Here is a 25194-nt window from a genome sequence, read left to right on the forward strand (position 1 = left end):
TAGAGGTTTTGGATTTTATTCCATCTCTGTGTTTTTATATAAATATTCCTCCAGGATGTATTTGAAGAGCAGCCACAGATGTTCATAGCAAAGACCAAGGGCAGATTAGATTAAGAGAGAACTAACATTCATGAGGGGAAATTCCTGCCAAACTTCTAATGCCTCTGGCTATTGTTATTTTGAGTTTGTTATCGGAGAATGATTTATTTTAAAATACCAGCAACAGTTGCTCAGCTGGCAAACCACAGGGGCTCACTATTAATTGCCCATATTATATTTAGACTGGATTCTGAATATCCAAAGTCCATAATCTACACTAATATCCACATAACCCAAAAGCAATTGCAATTTCTCTTTGAACACTGACTCCCTGTTTTCTAAGTATTTGAAGGGCGGACAGTTACAGGGGGATGGGACACATGTAAGTTTGTGGAGGACATGCTTATGAGAAAGAAATGATGTATGCATGCATTTATGCACGTGAGAAGAAGCAATGATGAACATTATTATGGAGGAGAAAGCTAAAGTGTGGCTTTGAGTTTGGGGGCTGAGGTGTGGGGCAAGGACTGGGGGCCAGTGCAGCATGAAGACTCTGTCCATCAGCTTATCACATCGTATAATTTCAAGGGCCAATGCTGGAATGGCATCAGGGCCACTTCTGCATTCCTGGTTCCCATGGTGCTCCATGTTTCAACATTCATACAGAGGGAGTCACCTGAGTACCAACACCATTGCCTTCCTCTGAGGTCAATGACGCTGGCAAGGAAAGTTGGTCTGAGCAGCATGGGAGCCTACCATGTGGTTGCGATTCCCAGCAAATTTTGGTCAGATACTCTGATCCCAAAGTATAGCAAAAATTAAGACCACCCATGAATGGATTGTTGTGAAAAAGAAAAATCAGATAAGTGTCAATAAGCTGTATTAATATACTGTTGTTTACTTTATAAAGAAAAGCAGCACTGAGGGTGGGAATTTGGAGAAGAGACCAGGCAAGGCTTAGGGTTTTTTCCCCTTCTCGCTCATTCCTTCTTTGTTCCAAATTGCCCATGCAGGCACTTTCTATCTCCTTCTCTTTGCAGTTCCAAATACAAGTTTGCCAGGGGGAACAGGCAATTGGAAGTGTGCAGGGGGAAAGAAGTTAGGAGAGTGATTTGGAGTGGAGAAGTGACAGAGAATGCACAGGTTCCCCTTACAGCAAAGCTGGGCAAACTGCTGGCCCTCTGAATGTTGTTGGACCACAACTCCCAAAATCACTAGCCATGCTGGCTGAGTCTGATGGGAGTTGGAGTCCAACAGGTTCCCCCACCCTGCCTAGTGACCTCACAGATGACGTCTATCTTCTTTTTGATAATTGTAACCACCAGAACTATAGAACTAGAAGTGGCCTTTAATTTCTCATTACTGCTTGTACAGGCAGATTTTTGGCACCGAGATGTAATCGTAATACTGCATTGCCATTTTTTTCTGGTGCTTGCCAATCTGTGTTGAAACAGATAGAGATGACCGGCTCACCACAGCACTCTGCACAGCACATGCTTGCTCTTCACTTAGCTATCACAAACCAGATGAATGCATTTTTGTGCTTTAGAATTATTATATCTCATTTTGAAACTCATCCCCAAGTTTACTAGGTAGATGGCAGAACAATCCAAACATGCAATCCAAACATGCAATCCACTGCCCCAGAGTGGAAGATATGCCTCTTCATTTGGCGTGAGGGGGGGAGAGCAAACTCTAGTCCACCCACTGGTTCCCCACTGCACTCACTAAAAGCAGTTGGTGGTAGTCAGTGTAAACCCTTAGAAAGGGACATTCCTGTGTGGGGAAGGGGTAAGGGGTCTAATCTGGACCTCTCTGCTGAACCAGTCAAGAGCTAGCACAGCAAAACCCGTCTGGGTATTAGGATTGCTCCTTCAAGTTACATTACCTAACCACTTTTTTTAAAAAATATTTTTTATTGCTTTTTAAAATACATACATATCACAAACATACTTACACAGCCAAGAAAGAAAGAAAAAAAAAGAAAAACGAAAAACGAAACATATAATACATAAAAACATAGATTACCTAACCACTTTTGATCATACAAACAGAGTTGGTGAATGGGGACGAAAGGTTAGGATTTGTTTTTTGGATAAATGGAATGCTTTAGAAAGTGTCCTCAGAATCCTACAGCCTCTGTGTTTTAAAGAAATCTAGATAATTAATATGTCCTCACAGTCACAAAAATCACAAAGCACTAGTGAGGTCTATATGAACAAGAGAGTCTAGAATTTTTACCCCTAGTGCACAATCTTTCCTAATTTTAATCTAAAATTATGCTTGACTGACAGGACATACTCAACGGATAATTTTAACACTTTTAAAAGCAGAAAATGTAGCACATCATGACTTCATTAACTGGCAAAAATCTAGGGAGTTTGGAAGATCCAGCTATATCACGCACAAATTATGATTCAGGTGCCAGAGGCAAAATAATATGTGATTGGGGAAAAGAGAATCTCTACCTCCTACACTCTCTCTAACTCTAGCACCACAGTTTTTCATCCTTCTCTGCTTCAGTTTTATTCAAAACAGCTCCTGCGTTTCACCCTTCCCTTCTAAACAATTGATTTAATTTCTCTCTTTAAAAAAACAACAACCAAAAAAGCCTAGACAAGGCCACTGCTGTGGTTCTAGGGTGCCATTGAACTAAAAATTCCTGCATTCCAGCCTGACAGAAACATTCACCCCAGGCACCAGTGTAATTGAATCCCCTAGTCAGAGCCTATAATCAGAAATCCCACACAAGAGGATGAATACTGATTTGTTCTCAGCAGAAGACTTGACACCCCTCTTCAACTCCCCTGGATTTAACCATTGTTATGCAGATGATAGAGGAAACCAGAATACAGAGAAGCATTTGCAGACCTGAAGGATGACCAGGTGCTAGAGATGGACGGCGGGAGGAACCTTTGCCACCTCAGAACTGGTGGGAATGGGGAAACATCAAATTTCTCTTACAGATTCCTCTATATACTCTGGGGTTCCCCCTTCTTATTATTCAAGTATTTATTTCATTCCATTTATGAATCACTAAAACAACTCAAAGCGATTTCACCATAGAAACCTAAACAAAAAAACCTATTTCATGTATGTCCTCAGCCTCTATCACCATGTGCTGTGCACCCCCACCATTCCTTATGCCCAGGGCACAGGCAACATCTGAGTAGTCTAGAGCAGTCTTCCCCAGCCCTCTCAATGTCTTCTACACAATAAAGCAATAAACACGGTGTGTCTGCATAGGCAGCATGGAGTTTCAGTCATGATGTAGAATTCCTGCTCTTTCAGGTAAACATACACATACACACAGTTTTCAGGTAAACATACACACAGTTTTGCTGCAAATAGGTTGGATAGCTGCAATTGCAGCCTCTTTTAACACTGCCCTTCTATCTGATGCACAAAGGTACAGGTGGTGCCCTTCCAGAACAACATATGCAACTATGTATATTTAATGTAATTCCAAGCCACCTAAATCCTTGGTTTCAATTGGTGGTTGGGGACCACGACTGGGTTGTGGCCTGATCCAATGTGGGCTGAAACAGCAGCAATACCGCCATGCAAATATATGGCACAAGGAAAAAAAGGGGGGGAGAATTGGGTCTCCAAATGCATGTTTAGGTTAAAAGTGGGCACCCTGGGTCTGAAACTACTGACCTAGATAACAGAGAAGCCTTAACAGCATGATGTAGGAACTCAGTAACAACGCTGCAAATTGACTGCCATGCCATGATAGAGTAAGTCAGGATAGAGGCAGGCAGGCAAAATTGCACATGGGCACATCAATCTTACATCATTTGAAACTGCAATAACCTTTCCCTTTCAGAGAACAGTGTAACCTCTGTCTCTTCACAATGATTTTAACTCCAAGTAGCTTTTCCTTAAGCAACCTGCCATGTAATACAGAGTTTTAATTAGAAAAAAAAATTATTATTTTTAAGGCTGTAATGCAGTTTGGCCAATATGTTCTTCCACCTGGAGTTCAATCTGTTTTGGCTGTGCAGGTCTTTTACCCTCTTACCTCTCACAAATACATAGGTGCTGACTGCAGTGGTGCCCTCGATTTTGGCATTGATGTACTTGTAGTAACAGCGGTAGTAGCCCGTGTCGTTAGCCTGAGTCCCTGTCAGTGTCAAGACCTTGCAGTAGGGCTTTGTGTCAGTGCCCTCACAATCCTCTTCCTTGACTGTTTGGACACCGTCGAGACTCACCAACACCACTGAATCGCTCTCCTTCCCAATCTGGACGGTGTCCTCTTGGCCTCCAGGCCACGACCACTCCAGGGGGTGCTGCCCTCTTCACCAGAACAAAAGGAATAACGGAAGCAGAATTAGATGTGATACTATGGCCTTCTATAATAGGTATGGCATTCTAAAATTCCTTTACTACTCCATTTCTAATGTCCACATTGCAAATTAAGGGATTCGGCTGCATTCCTCCTCTAATACAGAATCATAGAATCCACAAGATAGATGTGGATTGTGGCTAACATGTCCTATGTACGCTGCTTTCCAAATCAGTGGTAGGAGCACACTGGATGAAGAGTAAATAGGAGGGTGTACACAGCCTAAGTGTGACAACGTCTCACCTGTGCAGAAAGCTTGACCCTTTCTATCTAGCACACTAAGCATGTAGAAGTGAGAAATATTTAGTGCATGATTCTCAGCATTAATTATTATTTATTACTATAAAAACAGCAAATATGGTTGTTGTTTTTCCCAAAAAGTGTCACAAATGTAATGCCACCATGGAGAGAATTGCAGAGCTGCAAGATGTCTCATTGCTTTGCAAGCTTCTCCACAGTCCAGCACTTCCAGGGTTAAGCCTGTCTCCCAACTTAGAGCTGGAGAAGGAGAGTGGGCCTGCCCTTGCAGCTGTACTGGACCCTGAAGGTGGGTGAGCATTCCCAAAGTACAGTGAGATGTCACAAGCAAGGACCACTCATCATCTGAGAGGAAGAGGGAAAGTGGTGGTCACTACATTCGTCTGATTACGAAGGCTGACAGTCCTTGTGTCATCCAACTCACAGAAGTATCCCAGTTAAAGGCTCCCAGCTTCTAGAGATGCTGATAGTTTGGAAAACTGACAATCCACAACAGCAAATTCCTCCAGGCACTTTTGCAAGGCAGGCCCATCCTGTTATTTCATGCCACTAATTATATTTGGCTACTGCTTATCTTTGCTGGACTCTGTGTGTGTGTGTGTGTGTGTGTGTGTGTGTGTGTGTGTTCATATTCCCTCTTTTCTATTGTGGCAATTACAAGACTCCACTGTACAGTCATATTATCAAACTGCAGATAGCAGAAGTTCACACTTCTGTCTGAATGCTGACTGATTAGGTACTTGCTTTATCCATGTTGTACAAAGTAAGGCCTGGTAGTACCAGCTTCTTATGCATCTCTTATTGGAGCTCAGCTGTCAGTTTCCATATGCTCTACTTCTCAGTTCTTGAATAAGAATTGCATGCATCTTTTATATCCTCTCTATAATGAAGCTGCCCAAGGCATGTTTATGTAGGAATTTGTTTTAAATCTTTTTGTTTAATCTAGGGATGCTTGTGAAGTTATCCTCATATGAATTTCTCCAGAGATTTTTCTCCAGGGTTCCAGATTACCTAATCATGTTGGCAGAGCTGCACTGATGAGTTAGTGATTAATTTTCTGGGGGTTTTTTCCTGGACTTTCAATGGCTGTGCATTGTTACAGTTTTCACTTCAACATAACCCCCTGCCCCGTTTATTAGTTGCCAATGTGCAGACACTGATGAAATCATACCACAAAAAGGAATCCTGATGTGATTACTTGAACACATCCAGATTCCTTTTTGCACTGTGGTTTTATCAATGCTCATATTCATAGTTGAAATCGCTATGCAAGTATACAATCGCATTGAGACTCCTTTTCATGCTGTGGTATAATCAATGCACATGTAAGTTTCTTCACATCAATAACTAGCACAGGACATGTTGGAGATATATGGTACCCCAAAGAGCACAGAAAACTGAACATGTTCAAGTTATAAAACTAATTTGTATAAATTCTCCAAGTAAAAGTGTGAGGCATGTGGAGTGGAATCAAGGTCAGGATGATAACAAAATAGAATGGGGAATATCCAGTCATTCTGGATTCAACGTTTGGACAGGAACTAGCAGTTGGTGTACTGTGCATATTCTACTGCTACTTAGTAAATGAAAACCAGTATCATATTACATGTGCAAACAGGCAAAAACTTCAGAGGTTTGCAAAGAAAGTTGGGATGGTTAAGGTAAATTTAAATGCTGCTCACAAGCAACAGCCAGAACATTCTTCTTTGAGTTACAACATGGACAAACAAATCTATCTCCAATTCACCAGTGAAATCTGAGGAGAGCGTTTGCTTCATACTCATTTGAAATAATTATGTTTTATTTCAGAAATCTCCTACTGGCTCCTCCGAGCATCCTCCCAATCATGTTTCCCCCCACGGCCGACATGTTGCATATTTCTGCATTTCAACTCCCCCGGCTCTCACTAATGTGAACCATGTCCATTCAGGATGGTCTATGCTCCAGAGCAGAGACTCTGAGGCATAGCTGGGCAAGATTAAAGACGTCTGAACAAGTAGGAATTTGATTCAAATTAAGCAGCTGTTGCAGGGAGAAGGTAGTGGAGATGACGGCACTAGGTAAGCAAGAATGATATGGTAAATCTCCTTCTTGGTGAAACCATTTCGCCCACAAGGCTATTTTCCCCATGTGCCCTACAGCTTGACATCATATACAACATTTAGATGTGGAGCAAGTAAAGAGATGCAGCTCCCTACTGAAAGCACTGTTTGCAGGAAGCACTGATCAACTGTGTCCACACAACCCTGAGCCATTGTCCGCGCTGTTTGCTTTCAAATCACCCAGACAGAACAAGCAGGGTTTGCAGGGATCTTAGTCTGTGGGGTTGAGGCACCAGAGACTGAACTTCTACATGCAATGCATGAGCTCTACCACTGAGCTATGGCTCTTCCACATCATTGAAAGTTAATGAAAAATGTGGAAGCTGAACTTTGGGGGAGGTAAGTGTTGGTGGGCAGGATAGCCATGCTATTGATGAAGGATATGGGCCCCATTCTTTTCCAGTGATCTGTTGACCAGCTTTAAGTTGCATTGAATATGTGGTCTGGAAGCAGGAGATAGGAATACTTCCTTCCTGCTGTTTTCATCCTAGCATGAGGCAGGTTTCTGGTCATATCCCCCTTGGGATTTAAAGATGAGCTGGCTCAAAACAGAGTTAACTGCTTTTTGGGAAGATTCCCTTGGCCAACTCAAAGAACAGATCAGCCTCTTTGCTTTGGCAAGGGCAGCTTTGCACATAAGAGTTCAGACTGGAAATAAGACACTTTCCTGCTCCCTGTAAGCCTCTGTCAGATAAATAAAGATATAACCTTAGCATAGTTGCTGCTCTGTCCTTGGGAGGAGGCAATGAAGGAAGGGTTTTACCCAACAGGCTTAGGATAAGGGCATATGTGCAAAAAGGTAAGTGGGTACATAGTAGGTTGGAGATGTGCACTCAACCATACTAAACTATGCTACATTTTTCAAGGTGCAGATCAGGGTTTCCTGGGGAAGAAAAGAACAGGCAACACAGGCTTTAGGTAGAAGGAATCTGTGGAAAGTGCAGCTACATGACCACATTGCCTCTGCATGCTTGAACGGGCACTAATTTTTAGGTCCTGGCTGCATGGTTGCCTGCCACAGCAAAGACCTACAAACCTAATTCCTGTTCCTTCCAAGTAAACTGGTGGAAAGCATGCAATACTAAGATGCGATTGCTCTTTGTCATGATTACACGCTTTTGAAAGCCCTTTTCATTTCCAAAGCGAATTGCTATGTGGGCTGTTCAAGACTCTTTCAGCATGCAGAGTGAGTTGCAATGTTCTTTGGCACTCAGCCATTGATAATATATGCCCTCGAACTTGCTTTTGTTGTTGCTTTTTTGAATTTTGGAGCTCAGGTGAAAATAATACTAATTCCATGCATTTTCTTGAAAGCCTACTAAAATCCATTGGTCAAATATTACTATAAGCCCTCAAGTGTCTGTAATCAGTAAATGTGGAGGTTGTGATCATAATGTATAGTGTTCCCCCTGATTGTATAATAGGCTATGATTGACAGTTCTTGGCTGCCCTGACCCAGTATTCCTCCATCACAAATGGAAAGCCACAATTCTGTCCCAAGTACAGTGGTGCCTCGCAAGACAAAATTAATCCGTTCCGTGAGGCTCTTCGTATAGCGGTTTTTTCGTCTTGCGAAGCAAGCCCATTGACAGCTTAGCGGATTAGTGCTATTAGCAGTTTAGCGGCTTTTAGCGGCTTATCAGCTTAGCGGATCAGCTGATAAGCGGCTTAGCTGCTTAGAAAAGGGGGGGGGAGAGGGAAAAACCTGCAGGAACTCGCAAGACATTTTCGTCTTGCGAAGCAAGCCCATAGGGAAATTCGTTTTGCGAAGCGCCTCCAAAACGGAAAACCCTTTCATCTAGCGGGTTTTCCGTCTTGCAAGGCATTTGTCTTGCGGGGCACCACTGTATTCAAACCAGTCAACTTAAGTTCAGCTTTTCTACCAGTCCAGAAACCAGAAAGAGGTTTCCCACTGAGTGTCTTTGAAAGGTCTTTCAGAATCTTTGGCACAACAGCTGGCAACTGTGAAAGGCACTGTTCTTTTAATCTTACCTGCAAGTAATATTCAGTGTGTCCTTAGCGTTGATCACGTATTCTTCTTCTGTGATGCTCAGTGTGGGTGGGGTCATAGAATAGCCACTCACTAGATCTAGGGAGAGAAAGAAACAAGTTCATAGTACAGAACAACAGTCACTCATTATTATCTACTCTAGTAGTTCTATCAATCATCCATCATGAGCTAACTACGTTTGATATTTCAGGTTTGTCTAATTTTATTCACTTCTATATGTGTTTTTCTATTGTTGTTTTATAGGTTTTAGGTTGTGTTTTTGTTTTTGTTTCAGTGTTGTAATTATACATTGTTCTTTTTTAGGGCTTATCCACACTTACCTTTGACCAAACTTCGGGAGGCAGTGGAAGACAGGAGTGCTTGGCGTGCTCTGGTCCATGGGGTCACGAAGAGTCGGACACGACTAAATGACTAAACAACAACAACCTGCTATTTCCAGGCACAGGTCCACACTTAAAAGATCAGTGTCTGTGTGTTTTGTTTTTGTTTTTTGCCCCAAACTAGAGAAGGGACGGCCGGGGAAAAACCTGGAAAACCAGGTTTGCTCCTTGTTTTTTTCCAAACTGGGAGGAAAAAATGGCTTTGGGCGGAAAAGGGAGGGACTGGTCCCCTCCCCCCAATTTTTCTTCCCCACCCCAGGCCTTCCCATCTCTACCCCAAACCTACTCTTTAGTGCTCAACTGGAGCAAATGTCCATTTGGATTGCATTTGCTCTGACTGAGTTTTTAAGAGTGGGAGGGGGAAACTGCAGAGCAAAAAAACCACAAGGGTGCTCAGACACAGAGCTTTAAAGCGCAGATTGTGTCTGGAAAGAGCAGAGGAAAGGTAAGTGTGGATAAGCCCTTAGGCTGCACAAAACTTAAAGAGGTGGTTTTTTAAAAGTGTTTTATAAATAGAAAATAAATTAACGTTGGAGGAAACACTTAGTAGTAGTATATCAAGATTTGCTTCACGGGTTTCAGTCTACTGGTTACGGGCATCCTGCAAAAGCAGGAAAGATCTGTCACCTTAAATTCACACATTCTCTTTTACAAAAGGAGAAAATATCTGTAAGCACTTGAACTTATGTTGATTCATATCCCAGTAACACTTTTGACTGCAACTTTAATGAATGAGTTAAGCAGTGCAATATCCCCTTACAGTATTAATAAATGATAAGAAATAAATCACACTTCGAACATCTATATACATGGTGCTTCATAAGTAAAACAGTATTTGTTTTTCAGGAACACCATGGCCAGAGGAACTTAAAATATTTGCATTCCTTAGCTGCTTCATCTTATATGCTTACAACAACAGTGGGATGCTGAGGGGGAGGGCAATCAGGAAGAGAAAGGGCATGCTCCCCCAGGCTAAATTAGAATCTGGGAAAGCAGGTAAGAGGAATACCAGGGAATCAGAAGAGAAAAGGCATTAGGGGAGCAGTTTCCCACAGGCGGCGGAGAAACGTGCACGGCAGCACCCAGGTCATAAGAATGACCTGTCCAAAACCTAGTTTTGTGTAGACATCCTTGCTCCTTTTAATTGTTTTACATTTCCTTCCTGCCAAGAAGCCACACAGACTGTGGTCATTTGACTAGGTATATCTTTAGAAACTGGGCTGGCATCAGCAGTCTCGAGCTTCTATCTCTGCCGGACATGCTTGTCTCCCAACCATGCTTTTCCTGTAGTAGCGGCCGGAGTAATAGGAGTAATAATGGGAGCGACAGGAGCCACAGCAGCAATACAGAATGGCAGGATGGGGGTGGATCCGTCACATCCCACTCTCAAGTTTCTTATTGTGGCTTCCCCCCTGCCCCACTTTGCTCACAAAATTTAGAACCATGATTTCTAAAGTGTGAAGAAACTTCCAGAAGGAAGGGTGGCGGTGGAGGGAACACGCATCACCCTATTGCTAGGGTGGGCTATATTTTAGACAATGCTCAGATTCCCTCCATTTGGAAAACTTTACAGCAGTTGACAAGGACCCAGATGCAACAAGTGGAAGTTATAGCACCTCCACTGTTCATTTCCCACAGTGGGCATAGGTAGGTCCAGAGGGGCCAATGAATGCTCTGAAAGCACATGATGCTCGGCAGATCTGAGTCAGATCAGCGCTCTGATAGGTCAACCATCGGCCTTGGCATACAAGTACCTGGACACTTGTCAGATACATAGTTGTGCTGGTAACATAGCTACTACAGAGGCCTAGTCAGGTGGTAGACTACTTAGAGGTCAAAATAGTAGAGAAAGCTTTGATCAGTGCATTCAGCTCAGGAAGTGTCCTTAAGCACCAGGAGCCAATACTTGTCATAGGTGGATGAGTTTCTGACTTCTAGTTTTCAGAGGTTCTTTCCCCTATGGAAAACGTTCACTGTGCAAAACCATTGAGGTAGCATCCTTCATGGTGGCTTCCGAAAGCAAAACATGTAAAGTAAAGCAAGAATAGACCCTCAGTGGTACACTTAGCACATGGCCACTCAGCAGCAACCAATGAACTGTAATAAGAGAATAATGAGATGGAGAATCAGAGCAAGACTGAGCATCCATGTACATCACGCACAAGGCTGCATGTGAGTGTGTGAGGTGGAGAGATGAAAGATAATGTAGATGGAGAAGACACTGGGCTGAGAGGTCTGTCCCTATATACATGCATTTTTCCACCACTAACTTTAAAGGAATCAGGGTCACGGTTACAAATTTTTATTGCCTTCTGCTTTTTGAAGTCCTTCTGGCTTTCATTTTCACCACGTTAGTCAAGAGGAAGGGCTTTAATTTTTTTTTTTTAATGGTTAACTTGTGTCTTTCATTCCTCAATTAAAGCCACACCCAAATCTAGCCCCTGACACTCCAATGGAGTTAGTGGCCTGAACTGTTAGGCCCTGAAGCTAAAAGCAAGAGGAACGCACTGCTCAGTTGAGCAAGCGTAGTCTTGGCTCCTAGTATCTGGAGGCTTTGTTCTGTCTGCCAAGCTACACATCTAATTTTCAGTATTGTAGATCTTTGAGCTTTGTGAGCATTCTGACATGTGCAAGCAACTCCTGCATTCACGTTTCCCACCTCATTTCAATGTGAAGATGGCAATGGCCATGTGCAATGAGGATGTATTACCCCTCTCACAGAAGTGCATGCAGAGCACCACGTACATCAGAAACTCTCTTAGTGCAGACCCAGGTCATTGAGCCTGAGTTTCCGCAGCCATCACCTTCCATGAATTACTATGGGCAGGACTTGGCAGCAACAGCAGAAGATATGTTCTATGTTTATGATCATATTTTATTCTCTTGTTAATTATGGTGGTTTTATATTTGACTTCCTTTAGTAATGTTTTCTTTTGAAATGTTCAAGTTTTTTTGTGAACTTTCCTGTGCTAAATATGTTTTCTGTATGTAGTTGACCTCCTTCACAATGTTTTATTTTGAAATCTTTAAAATAATATTTTAGCTTCCTGTTAATTATGTCACTTTTAATGTATATTTTATATTTGACTTTCTTTGGTAATGTTTATTCTGGATGGTTTTATTTGATGTTTTAATGTGTTGTAAACCGCTTTGAGATTTTTCTGTAAAAATATAAAGCAGTATAGAAATGAAATGAAAAATAAATATTAATAACATATCCATATATCCAGAAGTAGATGGAGTGGGAAGTTGGCTGTGATGCAGTGTACATGAAACACCTCCCCAGTCTCTTCTCAGGAAAGGGTACATTTTGAGGTGCAGAATGGGGATTCAGTCCTTGTGAACATAAATAAATAATTCCCTCCATAGGAAAGCCTGGGGTGCTCATGCAAAACATCTTTATGAACATGAACCAGTCTATGTGGCTTGAGCACATGTAATCCATGCTTGGTGGCTCACAAAACAAGATCCTTTCCCTGGACATGAAGATTCCTAGCTCAAGTCCTGCGTCCCTGACAATGAGATGGAATTGCAAATGGAAGATGGAAACCTGTTCTAAACTTGCAGTGCAGGATGAAAGAAAACAGAATGGCTGAGTGGGAGTAAGGGAAGAGGTACAGTTAGAAAGGGTTAAGCATCCTTTTGCTCCCTGAAGCTATCACTTAACAAAACAGTTAGACTGAAAAGACAGAAGGGGTGGGGAAAACATTTGGATGTTGTACAAAAAATGTGTTCTGTGTTAATGAAAATAAATGAAAGCATTTTTGTGAAATCCCATGAAAATATAACCATTTTGAAACAAAAATAATTCTGATCCGTCCTGAATACAAATCTTTATATCCAATTTACTGCTGGACATATCTGCCTCCAGTATAAATTCTGGGCTCCAGATGGCTAGACACTATTGACACATGAACAATTTCACTGTCCCTCAGTACATGTTTAGAGGTGTCCTGAGGAGAATCATAACAGGCATTGAAATCAGTGTACTAAGGGCTTGAGGACACCCTCCCCATTGAAGCAGGGCATTATCACTATATAATGAGAGAACTCCTTGCCTCTAAAACATGGGTACCTGCAGCTGCATCCTAAACAAACTTACTGAGATACAAGCCCCATTACTTCTGGGTAAACATACATAGGATTGCATTCAATGCGTGTGTGTATTAGGGAGGTAATTGGTTCTGAAGGATGACAGCTCTAAGTGTTGTGGGTTAAGTACCCTCTAGAAACCTATGTGAAATGTCTTGCTTTCTCATATTTAAGGCACAACACCATCTTGCTTTGCACACTAAACCCTTCTCTATGCTTCCACAAATTTTGCTGCTGGAGGTTCTTTGTTGGTGCTCTCAAAGAGCGGAGCTACATCAGCAGGAAGATGGGGAAACAGCAGATGTAACTGTGTCACTCATGGGCCTCTTGCAAAACAGCTCTCCTCCTTACGAATGCTGGGATTTATTTATTTATCTAACACATTGTTAGAAACAATGTCCCTGCCAGCAACTAACCCATGTTGCTTCCTTTAGGTAAAGGCAAAACACGCAAACAATGGTTGGGACAGAGATAGGTGCTCCTCTGTTCTGCTCATGAGAACTGATCAGAGGGCTGGGCACAAATATTGTCCCGTGGAACTGGGTGGAGGATACTAGGAAGGATGCAAAATAACAAAAACTGAAGACACCTCTCTTAGCTTTATGACCTGTTAGGCAACAGCACTATACTAGGGTTGCAGGGGGTGGGAGGGGGGAGAGAAAGAAAATGTACGGTCTGTGCAGGTTTAGGTTCTGGGATTCCTCCAGATGTATCCTGTCTGAGGCTCTCCACAAGTACAACAGGAAAAGGAACAAACTATCCTTTGGAATACACCATAAACTGCATTTATTGTACTGGGGGGGGGGGTGGAATGCGGGAAACATAGGATGACAGTAGTATTGACCAGTCATCTTGGAACCCCCCCTCATATCAATGTGTCCTACATTCCTTGATTCATCTTTTGTTCCCTTTTAACTGCTGTCCCTTGCCATAGTAAAAAGGAGCTTTCAAAATAAGTTAGTGACAATCGTTATTGCTGCTCTAGGTACATTGCCTTTGAAATAATCTGGAAATGCACATGTTATAAGTAAGGCTTGTTATTCTGATTCCACATCTGGATGGTTGGCCCTGTTCTTGAGCATCCTGGCATCTCATTCTTAAGTAATGAGCTTGCGTGTTTTATCTTCTCCCCCCCTCCTATGCTTGGCTTTAAATAAGACTTCCTGGTTTGTTAAGCCACGGTTTACCATGATGTCAACCTGGGAAACTGATTTAAGTGCTCCCTTCAGATCAGGATAAGTTTCTGAATTCAGACATCACAGGAAACTATGTCTCAACAAACCAGGAAAGTTCTTCTGCAGCTAAACATACAAGAAGAAGAAGAGGGAAGGTTTCAGAGGAGGGAGTGGTGGAGCTTTTCACTCATTCCTACACCAGTGAATCATGGTTTCTTGGGCTGTAAATATAACATTTTAAATTGAACCAGTAGCAACTAAAGATGTACTGTTGTGTTGAAGGAAGGACCAAACCAGATGCATGTGTGTTTATAGCATTCATGCTTGCCAGTTTGGCTCTAAAGTGATAAACCCTATAAGAATCAAGCCTGTTCTTGCCGTATGTTCTATGCCCTGCTGCTTTAAAACTTTTTTACCTTCAGCCTAGTTCTGATACCAGAAGTAAGCTGGCTGGAGGGGAAAGAACATTAAAGCAGCAAAGCATGTGGAGTAAAGGAGAGGGCAGGTTTTGTTCCTGTCAACCATGTGCTTACTGTTTACTATTAGATTCTAAAGGATGACTGAATATTGCTTTACGTATTTGATATACGTTATTTTAAATCTATGGTGACTTTATATTAGATCAGATTGTTACTGTTAATGTTTGATGTTTTATTATGTTTTTATATATGTTGCATGCTGCCCAGAGTAGCTGGGCCAACCCAGCCAGAAGGGCAGGGTATTAACAGCAGCAGCAGCAGCAGCAGCAACAACAACAATTACTGCTTCTTTAAGACTCAGAAATTAACCCTTACCCTGGCAAACCCATGTTCAATAATCACATGTACATCCAGCTTAGTCCCAAGAGTATTCAAAATGTTTTGAATTCAAAGTAGGTATTCAAAGTGTTTGTGATACTGAGAATTAAGGCAGCAGCATTCTAGGGAGTTAAAACATCTGTTAAATCAGGCTTCCTCAGCCTCGGCCCTCCAGATGTGTTTAGCCTACAACTCCCATGATCCCTAGCTAGCAGGACCAGTGGTCAGGGATGCTAGGAATTGTAGTCTCAAAACATCTGGAGGGCCGAGGTTGAGGAAGCCTGTGTTAAATTCAACTGAGGGGCAGTGAGTAAAGTTCATTAAGAGAGAAGTGTGAGAGTTAAAATAGGAATAGTAAATGATTAGTACATTAACAGCTGTTGTTGTTTATGCTTAATTGGTTCTAATTATCATTTCCAACTTCATGGGCAGGTGTCTCCACCTCTTCTCTAAAGTCTGTCAATGACAGGGTGTGACATTGCCAGTTCATCACACCAACAACACAGGTTGCTATGCTGTGGTCTAAAGTGTGCTTAAGTATAAAAAAAATAATGGTGAGTGGTGGGATATCCATTGTATGGTATTCTATACTCCTATAGTTTGGAAATAATTATTATTCACCAGTTACATTGCATTTTTTAAAAAAATGAAGAAGATGCTTTTAAATATTTATCCTGTACATATTCACAACAATTATTCAAAAGTTACAATAGAAAGCCAAAGAAGGCTCAAGAGATTCCCTTAGGTGATCTCTAGTTGAACTCATGACTTCTGCATTCAAACATTTTATCTACTGGACGATGCTAATTCCCTGCTTAAATGAGAAGCAACTCTTTAAAACAACGACCAAACAACAACAACAAATACCTGGCCTAGGAGCCACATGACACCCCTCCAAACAAACTTTCTCTGTCGTTCCCCCCACCCATTTTTGTTGCAACAGCAGCAAAAAGAGAAGAAGAAAAACACTAAAGTTGACACTGCACTAGAATCCCATGACCCTGATGGGATGGATCTTTCACCCCTTCCTAGTTATCAGATTAATCATCTGATAATTGGGGAGACAGCATCCTACTCAGCTCAGCTACTTGGATCAGCTCAAGAGAGGGGACTGTGAGAGTTGACCAAGGGTGCCCCTCAGGCGAAAAAAGGTGAACATCTCTGCTCTAAAACAAGAAGCCCCTTAAAATGATGGTTGTCTGGCAACAACTGGATGCTTGAGCGCATTTCAGAGGGTTGACCGCAATCTTTGGGTAGTCATTTTGCTGTTACATTCACAGCTTTGGAAGTAAACACAAAGGCAGGATCTGATCCTCAAATTTAAAAATCCCTTCTTCCAGATTCATTTGCAACTCTATTCCCTCTAATCCAAAATCACCACTTTGTATAGACACTTTGTATAGTTGACCCCACCAGGTTGAAATTCTCACTGGTGCCTGCAAAGGTACAACAAGCCCCTCCAGACAGTTGATTTTCGCAGGGAGGTCTGCTATGAAATGGCAGCTGACTTACATGCAGATGGTTTGTGTCTCAAGTAAAACCCCAAGGTGTGAAGGAGATACTCCTGCTAGACTATAATGCCCTTCCTCTCTCTCCAAGATTTATATGCTGTGACCTTCATCCTTTGGGTTTTTTCTCCAGAGCCTCATGGAGGAAACCAAGTGAGCTCACACGCATACATGATGACGAGTTAACATATAGCATCCATGCAGCTGTAAAAAGTATGAGTCATTGTGTCTCATATGTGCATATATTATTCTAATATTCACATACTATTAACATGGAGAAAGAATTAGTGTAATTAAAAAGGCATGCAGCAACTCCAGTAATATTTGTTTTCTCAAGATGGTTTCCAAGAGAGCTGGCAGCAGGATAGTAAAATAAACACAACTGGATTGATGGGACATTGAAAAAGGAAGCAGGATTCTGTAGCTCCTGACACCTTGTCTATTTCTGGAAAACTGGGTTTCCTATTCCTATCCTTGATCTTTCAGTTTATGGTTTTTAAAGGGGCAAACTGCAGACAAGGGTCTTTATCCAAAGTGGATTCATTGTCTGCCATTGCTTAAATGTACTTGTCACCAAACGTCTTCTATTAATTGAGATTGTTGACTCAAGATATCTTGTGCATAACCATATCATTATTGGCATGTTTCCATTCCTCTTTATCCTTGATATGGATAGCTCATTGCTGGGCAAGGGGGGATAATTTCCCTAAAACAGCATTTGTTAATGATTGCAACATGCATAATCAGAAAGAGTCCTTGATGTACTGACATGTTAGCAACAAGATTTAGTGGTCCAGTTACTTTTTTTGTTCACTGTAATTTGTTTTTACTAAAACAAAGTAAAGGGGGGACTGAACACCCCACCTATGTTTTAGTTGATTTTTAACATTACAGAAAACACTCCTGAGAACTAAACAATACCAAGATATGCACAGGTCATGAGTTGTAAAGAGAGAGAGAGAAAATGCACAGTCGAGTTCTTTCAGGGGTACCTGTAGTTGTGTTAAGTTTGTGCAGCAAAAGCAAAAAATCTTGTAGCACTTTTAACTACAGTATTAGCAAAAGCTTTCATGGCCCACACTTCACTTCATAAGTTCATGAAAGCTTAAGCCATGATACACTTATTCCTATCTTTGAGGTGCCACAATACTTTTTTGTTTCTTTCTGGAATCAATCTTGTGGTTGGGGTTCTGTCTCTTTTAAAACATGCAGTTACTTTTCCACAAGCCCCTCATGTAACCCTTATTATTCTAACCTACATAAGGGAACTCAAACAGATTTATCTGCAACGTTGTAAATGAAGATCTTTAGAAACCACCTGAAAATGTAACAGCTGCAATATTTTTTATGATAAGCAAATCTCATTTTTTAATTTTCATATGGGTGGCAGAGAAATCCGTGAATATCAATCTGAAATCCTCCAATGGGGCCAAATTTTTACTAGTGCTGTAGTTGGAAGTTTTGAAGAGGATTATCATGTTTTTCCTCAAGAGTACCATTTCAAATTTTGGTGGTAGAAGTGGGAATAAAGTTCACAGCAAACTTCAAGTCCTGATATTGAATATATTCAACACCAAGTTACAAAGAAGCATTGGACTTTCACAGAGATATTGATGATAAATGATTATGTAGTCATGAGAGGAGGGGGATGCTTTCTCATGCCCTCCCTAGGTGGTACCCATTTTCCCATTAATTTGATTCCTTGGACTTACTGGGGAACATTCAGATTGCTCAGTGACAGCACAGTTTCTTTGCAATTATTCTGTGCCATTGCTCTGGTAGTCCCACTTGATGCATAAGTATATTCTTGATGCAACTTGATGCTTATTGCAAGCAGAAACTGATATACTTTTGCCATGAATTGTAGGGCTGTGCCCACACTGGCATCGTAATGCAGAATCTGCTACAGAAATTCATGCAAACACTTTAAAGAGTTTGCATAGCGCTTTACAATCTGTGACTATTGGTCCTTTACAACCTGGTTATGTGTATGAACCAAAGGAGCCAACTCCAAGGGGTCAAAGTCCCTTCGCCCCCATTAAAATATTTGAGGGGGCTGCCCCCCCCAAGTTGATGGACATTGCCATTCAAATGGTGTGTGCGTGCCATGTCTTGTGATTGATTATGTGGGGAGGGGTTTATCTGACACACGCTTCCCAATATTTTATTCAAGTTGGCACCCCTGGACTATGAACCCTTACCCCACAGCATAACATTGGCCAGTGACTAGTACATATCAGAAAGACCCTTTGGCAAACTGACAGGTGAGTAGAACAATTGTTCCTTACTGGTCCAAGGATGTTGGCAATTCATTGTAATTTGCCAAAGACAAATTGTGTGAGTGGCTTACACAGAATTCTTCCTTTGTCCTTCCTGGTTATCCCCTGCCCTTTATTATAGGAGCCTTTGGGTTTTCTTTCTTATGATCAATTTCTGCCTTTCTGTGCTTATCTTCTAAACACTACGTTCCTACCCATGAGCAACAGATTATATGGGCCGGTTCCCAGTTTGCTCCCACTGCTCTCCTGGTTGTTGCATGTGCATGTTATTCAGGGAGGGGGCATTTCCGTAAAGTCAACCCCTGGCTGCATGACTGTGTCCCCAGCTCCACATACCTATCATCACTCAGCTGTCACAGCTCATGACGGCTCAGTCTAAGAAACTTTCACACTTAATTCCATTTATGCACTCTGCAGTTTCGAAAACAGGTGTTTGGTCAGAGCTAGAGGGATACGGACTCTTTGTTTTGCTAAGTGGGAAGATCACAGAAGCAAATGGGAGCTGTGTAGAATTTCAAAGCTGAGGATGAAATACTCAAGACCTTTCAGAGCCATTTTTAAAAGCTTCCCTTCCTGCCAGCAGGAAATCCTCTCCTGCATCCTCATCCCTAAGTCTCAAAATGCTTCAGCATTTTTTGCACTTCCTTTTGCCTCCCTCTTGGAGGATTTGGCAGATCTGCTGATTCACAGAGTTTCCTCTCAGTGAAGTATTTAGTATACACTATGCCCTTTGTGCTGACTCCCTTCCCAGTCTGATGAAACCATGGGCTGGTTTTGTGACGGGGTTAGAAGAGCAAGCCCTAATCATTCTTCAAGTCCACTTGGCCCATTCTGATTGAAATAACACAGGTGGGGTTAGGGATGAGGATCTGGTCAGCCACATCTTCGGCTCCCACACTCATGTGGGCCACTCTGACAAGTGAGCAGGGGCACTCACTTATCAATCACCTGACCCAGCTTCAAAGGAAAGAATTGGGCAAGTGCTCTAAGTGTGATCTCAATTCTTTCCTTTCTTCTTTTGCAGTCTGGTACTGAACTCAAGTCAAGCTGCAAAGGAAGATCCAGAATGAAAACAGGGCTTGCAGGCACTGCCCATCAGCTGATCGGCACTGGATACAAACCTGATTTTCAACAGGGATCAGCAGCACATAGGAATTCATAAATGCAGCCAATCTCAGCAGAGTTAGCAGCTGCCACTGATCCGCGGAAGATTTATTTTATTTTTATTTAGACATTAGTTCTATACTTGCCATCAACAAAATCCTCTCAGAAGTTTACAAAACTTAATATATATATTTTTTAAAACTCCAAAACAAAATGCAAAATAAAAAAATAAGCTAAGACTAATAATATCTATGCTATTTTACAAAATTCAGCATAAAACCAACACAGAGTAGTATAACATCTCTATAAAACCAGCTTTAAAAGAATGATTAATGTCAGAATTGAAAACCCACCAGAGCATTTAATTGAAAGGCCTAGGAGAATAAAAAGATATTCACCTGGTGCCAAAAGATGCTACCAAGTACCAACTGAGCCTCTCTGAGGAAGGCATTCAACACCACACTACCCCCTCTCTCCCGCCCCCCACTTCTTTTCTTCCCAACCCTATACTGCATATAACACCAATGTCTCACAACAAATGTAACTGATCTGTAGAAAACACAACTTGAAGAAAGAGACAATGCATGTGCTTTTTTAAATGAGAAAAATATTTTAAAAAAATAATTTTAAAAAAAAACAGCTGGGGGGCCACCATTGAAAAAGGCCCTCTTCCTCATGACCACCCACCCCACTTCATTAGGCAAGAGAATCAGCCAAAGGAACTGCATAAGGTGGAGAAGTTCTGGCATAGAGAAGAGACCAGCAGCAACTATGATGTGAAAACAGAGTTTTAAAACTGGCATTTGTTCTAACCTCACAGTCAGCAGATGGTGGGGAAATGGGAGGTGCAAGAATCAGCTTTGGCCTAGGGATTGGAATCCATTTTTAAAAAATAACACGGGAAATGGCATTTCCCTTCTCAAGCCTCCTTCTCCCCCTGGTTTGCCTCCAAGTGGATCTCTGAGCATTTCCAGATATTAGTGAATAAGTTGGCAGCCAACTCAATGTCTAGACGGCCTTTGGGGTTTGTTCCTTGTGTCAACAAGAGTAGAGGTTACTGCTGACTAGTGATGTCAGCACCAGAAGTGTCAGGACGAGCCCACTGATTTTGCCTTCCTGGTTCAAAGTGTGTGCGTTCTTCCGCTTCTCCTTTGCAGATGTAGTGGCAGGAATTGTACCTCCACCCTGTCCTGCACCAAATCATTTTTCTATAAACACAAAGTTGGTCCACACAGACAAACACCTTCCAAAGAATTTATTTCAGACTTTAACAGCCACAACTGCCCCAAAGTGGTCTCACAAAATAGAGCTACATTTATAATTAGGGGGCAAAAAAGAGGTAAAACCAACAGCACAATAGTGACGCTACTTGATAGGTACATTTGCTAAAACAGCAATTTCACAATTTCAGGAAATATAGCTATCAAGCTACAGTTCTAGCTACCATTGTGAACCTATAAAGATCTACATTGTTTGGGCTGTAAATGCCTTAAGCGGAAATAAAAGACAAACAGGGCTCCATTCACTATGGCTGCTTCCACAACTCCTGTAAGGCAATCAACACCAGCAAGTACTAATTCAAGCCCATCACTCTTGTTTCCCCTCTCCTGTGTTGCTTCCTTCACCTGTCCACCACTGCCTCGACCTAGAGACCATTAACAAAGCATCCTCCAGCCAGTGTTCCATTTCAGTAACCCAGATACTGATGCTTTCTGTAGCAATCAGCAGGAAAAGGCAGTGGGAGCAAGCAAGGTAGTGAGAGGGAAAGGGCAAGGTTGGCAGGCTTGGACCAGAGCTCAGTTTGTTGTTATGCTTGTCTGATTCCAGAGCAACTCTTTTCTCTGCAGTCTGAGTGGTCAGCCAAGCTAGCTGACTTTTTGATTGTATCCTCCATGTGTCCGATGGAGGACACATGGGCCACTAGTCTGATGTACCCTATGTTGACTCCCCAACTCTGAAGCTTGCTTCCACACACAAAAATGTTTCCTGGGTGCTGTAACAATAATAATAATAATAATAATAATAATAATAATAATAATAATAATAATTTTTATTTATATCCCGCTCTCCCCAGCCGAATCCGGGCTCAGGGTGGCTAACAACAATAAAACCATACAAAAGTGCAGCACAAGCAACACTCTAAAATCATTCATTCTAAAATTAATTAATTCAAGCCACTGGCAACCATTGGGCCAGAGCTCCGCGAAGATTGCCGAGGGAGGGAGTTAGGCTGTGCCCTGTAAGTTTCTACAAATACAGATAAGAATGAAGATAGGTTTATTCTAACCATGTTACTTATATATTTTTAGTTTATTGTAAAGTATAGATACGGAGATATACAGTGAACTGTTCTGAGTCGTAGCAAGTGAGTGAGGAAAATTTTCAAGTATACTAAATACACATGTAAACAAATAAATCCACACCACAGGGAGACAATCAATTTATATTGTGTACTATTTTTATAGGATCAGTGCCAATATCCTTTTTCTGTTTCTCACATGAGGGCATCTGACAGTATCCCATGTGTGCCCCACATGGGGTTAATTTTAAGTCTTCCATCACTGTCTTGCCCCCGTCCCATACAAGATTAATTGCTAACACTCTTGCTTTTAGAAATGTATAGCTAATGTATAGCTAATAGTCACACTTTTGCCATAATTTACAAGGTGTTGATTATAACAAGGTCAAGTCTGCCCACCCATTCAGAGTTAATCATGCCGAGAGTTAGTCCAGAGTCTTTGTTTATCCCAAGTGATGATAAACAAAATAAGTAAAGGATTAGTTAATGGCCTCCAACCTGCTCCACATGGTATTAATTAAACTGTGAGCTCCCAGACCTATCCTAAAATAGTTCCTAACACGGGCAATGTCCGGCTTCTTTCCAAAATGGAATCTACTCTACAACGACAATATTGAGAAGTTTTAAGATAAACGGCCACCATTAAATTAAAATTCTGAAAAAAAATCCACTGAAAGGTTGTAAAGTCCACTCATTGACTAATTAAATAAGTAGCTCAATATAAGTGATGTTGGAATGAAGATTAGAGCTTTTCCCAGCTAAATGACACTTAGAAATAATTTGTAGTCTGGGAAAAAATAAAACTGTATTTATACAAATGAATAAACGCACAAAACCTCTAGGTGGAACTTCAGAACATCCAGTGTTGTAAGCAGCAATATTCACAACTTTCCCTGCTCAGAAAGCATAGAGGGCAGGTTTTAATCATCTCACTTTAGATCTCTTTTGCTGCAGATGCCAGCCTCCAGAAACATTCTGCATTAGCTTCAGCTTCTAAGCCATCTTCAAGGGCAGCTCCCCATATAGCACATTGCAGCAGTCCAAGCAGAAAGTCACTACAGCATGGAGAAGTGAGGACATTCTCAGCCTAGGAATGACTACAGCTGATGTACTAGCCTAAGGCTGACATAAGCAGGCCTAGTCACAGAAACCACTTGGGACTGCAGTGACAAGCTGAAATCCAGAAGTACTCCCAGAGTCCTAAACTTTTCGTGGAGTGCAACCCCTCCCAGAATAGGCCATTCACCTAATTCAAGGACATGTACTTATCCTTTGTTTTGGTGTATGCGGCGACTAACTAGGTGGCCTAAATGAGAGCCCAAACAAATTTGAGAGCTGCTTCTTGTGGCAAAGTAGGCCTTACAGAGCAGATGCAGCAACCTAAACCTGGGCTCCTCAAAGTTTGTCATAAAGGAGCCTCCTTAAAATAACAAAGGGTGGATGCAGATGGCAGTCAACTTCAGAGCTGGAATTGTCACTGTAGTTTGGGGATGCATGGGCAGATAAAGGCAGGGAAAGGGAAGGTGTCAGTTGGGTATCAGTGCTTTAATGTCCCCAAAGAATGAGGTTTTTCGAAGCTAGAAGTCCACATCAATAACTGGCAGAGGTGGCAGCTCCTTTGACCTTTCGGATTAACAATAAAGACACGCAGCATCTGACTACTGCATAGACACCCAAGTTATACTGACGGATATGACAATACATCATGCTGGGCAAGATGAAACACAACTGAAAGGAATTGGTTACTGGGCTGAGTGAGCAGATGTCCTATTTCTCAAACCTACCAGCTGCCCATATATTCTCTGGGAGGCCTCTCTCCCGTCTGAAAACTGTGAAACTATTGGTTAAATATAGCTACTAGAACAACATGGGGAAATTTGGTCTCAGCTCTTAATACTTTAGGGCAAGAGTATGGGGAGGGGAGGCAGATATTTTAATGCTGTACATGAAACTGTCATGAAACCACTAGATCAAAATGGGCCATGCCAAGAATCTAGGAGTGCCTGTTTTATGGAGTTGGGATATTTTGAAATATGATATAATAATATGGGAAATCTGGCAACTCTAATTGTTCCTTGATACAACATTATTATAGTTGGAGAAAGAGACCAAAATCAGTTTGCCTGTTTAGGTTCCTCAAAACTACAGCAACAAAAAACCCACCCCTCCCGGGACTGTCTTGGGAGATAAACAGAATGAAAAAACCTTACAAATGCCAAATTTCCAGAGGCGGGGTGGAGTCTGAGGCCCTTTATTCAGAGCCAATAGTGCAAAAAGAACAAAAAGCAGTAAAGCACCTTAAAGGGCAACAAATTTATTATAGTATAAGTTTTTGTGGACTACAGTCCACTTCATCAGATGCATTGACAGGATAACACTTCATGCACCTGAACTCAAAAGCTTATGCTATAATAAAGTTGTCACAAGACTTTGCTGATTTTGCTAAAGAAAACTAACATCCCTACTCCTCTGGAAATTGTTACAGTGGAACACACCACCACAGGCAGTTCATTTAGTCTTACAAAACTCAGGCAGAATTAAAACAAGGATTACAATTCATAGCCTGCATTTGGCTGGTGAACTTACGTGCTCTCATGCCAATAGAAAATGCAGCTACTAAGAAATCTAAGGGAGGTATCAGAATGCTCAGGGCGACCCCAAAGTTTGCAAAAGTACAAACAATATTTAAAAGTCCACAAATACCAAAATGGGGCAACCCCATGCCCCCAAACAGCTCAATGCAGACTAAGCATGCTCCATGATCATCAGGAGCCATGAAACGACTGTCAATTGGAAAAGAAA

The 25194-nt window shown here is 41.7% G+C and overlaps 1 protein-coding gene across 4 annotated transcripts in view; it reads right to left on the minus strand.

Moving 5' to 3' along the window:
• Positions 1-25194, minus strand: part of FLT4 (fms related receptor tyrosine kinase 4) — an 88020-nt gene that overhangs the window by 49599 nt on the left and 13227 nt on the right. For all 4 annotated transcript variants that reach the window (XM_081900842.1, XM_081900840.1, XM_081900839.1 and 1 more), the window contains exons 2-3: positions 8740-8836; positions 4064-4338 (exon numbers count right to left, since the gene is read on the minus strand). In XM_081900842.1, coding sequence (XP_081756968.1) covers positions 4064-4338; positions 8740-8836 — 372 coding nt within the window. The remainder of the gene's footprint in view (positions 1-4063; positions 4339-8739; positions 8837-25194) is intronic.

This window comes from Podarcis melisellensis, assembly GCF_964234715.1.
Source record: "Podarcis melisellensis genome assembly, chromosome: 2".
Lineage (NCBI taxonomy): Eukaryota > Metazoa > Chordata > Lepidosauria > Squamata > Lacertidae > Podarcis > Podarcis melisellensis.